The sequence below is a fragment of the Vespula pensylvanica genome, chromosome 19, assembly GCF_014466175.1.
Source record: "Vespula pensylvanica isolate Volc-1 chromosome 19, ASM1446617v1, whole genome shotgun sequence".
In the NCBI taxonomy this organism is placed as follows: domain Eukaryota; kingdom Metazoa; phylum Arthropoda; class Insecta; order Hymenoptera; family Vespidae; genus Vespula; species Vespula pensylvanica.
The window spans coordinates 3,512,873-3,515,927 of NC_057703.1; the positions used below are offsets into that span (position 1 = coordinate 3,512,873).

The 3,055-nt window shown below is 23.4% G+C and overlaps 1 protein-coding gene across 1 annotated transcript; it reads left to right on the forward strand.

Moving 5' to 3' along the window:
• The first annotated feature begins 226 nt into the window (after positions 1-226).
• Positions 227-1,906, forward strand: LOC122635816 (60S ribosomal protein L6-like). The gene is made up of 4 exons (XM_043826488.1): positions 227-317; positions 539-730; positions 813-1,086; positions 1,504-1,906. The coding sequence occupies exons 2-4, from the start codon at positions 539-541 to the stop codon at positions 1,848-1,850; spliced, it is 813 nt and encodes a 270-aa protein (XP_043682423.1). The 5' UTR covers positions 227-317; the 3' UTR covers positions 1,851-1,906.
• Positions 1,907-3,055: the final 1,149 nt, after the last annotated feature.

Below are 3,055 nucleotides of genomic sequence, written 5' to 3' on the forward strand. Positions count from 1 at the left end.
CATTGGAGTTCGTAAAAATATTTTCGTACCTTTAACAGAAATACGTTGATTATTACTAATTTTTTAATTATGTATAGAATACGTCATAAATTTTTATTTTGTGTAAAATCTATATTTGAAAATAATCATGTCAAACATGATCCTTTCCCGCTCTTTTTTACAAAGGTAGTCGAAAATTCTCGATATAGATATCGATATTTAAGCTTTTCATTCATTGAAGCCCGATAGATGGAATTGTGTTGCATATCTTTTAGCTTTCCGACAGTGGCAAGAGTGTGACTGGAATGTGAATCGAAGTATTCAAGAAAAGTTATAATGTATGTTTTCCAATTAACTAAATGTTCTATCTTTCATATTCTTTTTCTACAATTTGGAATACATTTTTCTGTTCCAAAACAATTTTATAAAAATACCAGAATAATTATTTAACTTTATAATCCAACGTGGATAAACTTAACCTAAGATTAGACTTTAATAATAGATTTTATAAACGATGATTATAGTAACATATTTATAATTATTTTTAATGTTTTCATAGATGTCGGATACAAAGACAAAATCACCGGAAAAAACTGCGCCAGCAGCTACAATTTCGACCAAAAAGAAAGGTACGAAGAAATCTAAGCCAAGAAATTATGATCTAGGAAATGGTGTTTATAGATTTAGCCGTTCACGCATGTACCACAAAAAGGCTATTTATAAATTTTTAGATAAAAAAACACCTAAAATCGTAAGTAATGTAATAAGATATATCTAAAAAACATCTTATTTACAAAACATTGGAAATAATTCATGAAAATCTTCATTTATAGGTAAAACTTAAAAAACCATTGACAAGCGAAAAAGAAATAGGTGGTGATAAGAATGGAGAGAAACGAGTTGTTCTATTAAAGAAAAGAAGGGCTAATTATCCTACAGCAGATCCTATTGCAAAAAAACATGCCAAGAAATGCTTCCGTGAACACCGTCGATACTTAAGACCTTCTTTAGTTCCAGGAACTATTTGTATTTTGTTAGCTGGATCTCACAAAGGGAAACGTGTTGTTTTCTTGAAACAACTGAAAACAGGATTATTATTAGTTACAGGTTGGTTTTGATATTATATTTTTGCTAACTCTATTTATGACAATATGTATAAATAATCAAAGTCATATGTACAAAATATCAGTCTATAGATGTCCATGCAAATATCGAATATATTTTTAAATATAAAAATAAAGTTTAACAAGAAAAATTTTGCATGGCTTTAAGTTACATGTAAAATACATGCAAATAATTATTATGATCTTCCTAAGTTATGAAAATCAACATAGTTTCTTTAAATATAATTCTTTTTTTATACTTATATAATAATGGTCATTTGTAATCAAAATCATATCTACTATATATATATATATATATATATGAAATAGTAAAAAGAAATGTTATTATTTGTCAATTAATATTGTTTATAAATTTTATTATTCCTACAAGACTTAATAAATATAAATTTTTATGTTTTAGGTCCATTCCTGATCAATGGTTGCCCACTGCGAAGAATAAATCAGAACTATGTCATAGCAACTTCTACACGCATTGATCTTTCTGGACTCAAATTACCAGAACACATAAATGATGAATATTTCAAAAGGAAACGTGAGAAACGGTTAAAGAAAGAGGAGGGTGATATCTTCAGTAAAAAGATGGATGAATACAAGCCAAGCGATCAAAGAAAATTGGATCAAAAAACTTTAGACAAATTTATAATAGAAAAAATTAAAAAGAATCCAGATAAGAAATTATTGTTCACCTATCTATCAGCTATGTTTGGTTTACGAAGCAGCCAATATCCGCACAGATTAAAATTCTAATATGTAGTTACAACTTATATGTAACTATGTGAACAAAATTAAAGAGAATGACCTTATCTTTTATGCGTTTTATAATTAACTACCTATTTAATCATTTAGCTATAAAATTAAAACATTTTGTATTCTTTGTCCAAAAAAGAAAACAATAAATAAAAAATTAATCCTCAGAGAAATTGAGAATAAGAAAGTACAATGAAATAAAAAAAATAATTTTTGGTTAGAAAAATCAGATTTAAAGTATCATCCGTAAATGACATTGCTTTTTTCAATAATATTAATATTTTTTTATATATTATTGAAATCATGCATTAGAAAAATTAAACTTTATTTTATTTTATTATTTTATACAAAATTACAATAATCATTAATATATATTTATAATTTTATTTAATACTTATACAATTTTAACACCATAAAATTTTTTAACGTCATTCGGAAAACATTTAGAAAATATATCATTTAATTCATCAGAAATAATATATTGCGTAATCTTATCTATAGTTATACATATGCAATTAATAATTATTAATTCAAATTAAAAAATTACAATATTAAATATTATATATTTTTATAAAAATTTATGTTAAATTATTAATTATAAATATAATATTAAAAATAATATTAAATTATTAATTGTCATGTTATATGACATTATAAGTTTAAATTCAAGATACACGTACATACACACATACTCTTTTGAAATTAATAAAATACTTCTCTCTTTAAAATATGTGGTGTGTTGAAATTTCAAGGATTAAACAAAATAAAAAAAACACTTCATTGTTTTCACAATGAAACAATGAAATATAACACATTTATCTCATATGTTAGGACCTGTTTTTAATTCTGTACAAAATTTAACGGAGTTGTATATTGTTTAATTATTATAATTATTATGATATAATTATTCAATTATCCTAATTTTTATTATTGAATCATTTGTTTATTAATAAGTAAACTCAACTTTTAGATTATTTATTTTAAATCATATATTTACATATAAAAACGTACACTTGAATATACATAGATGCATTTAAATATAAACAATGATGTATTTAGTAACTATATAATATATTAACATGTTTAATTGTTAAAATAGTAAAAATAAATGAAGATCTTATACAACGAAAATTGAAAGTCTTCTAATATCACTAAGTGAATTTTATAAATGAAATTTGATTAAAAGATTCTATAAAATGATTTAT

Excerpts from the sequence above, each read along its gene's own strand:
- LOC122635816 (XM_043826488.1), top strand. The coding sequence starts at position 539 with ATGTCGGATACAAAGACAAAATCACCGGAAAAAACTGCGCCAGCAGCT. Across the intron at positions 731-812 it reads ATAAAAAAACACCTAAAATC|GTAAAACTTAAAAAACCATT; the intron begins GTAAGTAATGTA and ends CTTCATTTATAG. Across the intron at positions 1,087-1,503 it reads AGGATTATTATTAGTTACAG|GTCCATTCCTGATCAATGGT; the intron begins GTTGGTTTTGAT and ends TTTATGTTTTAG.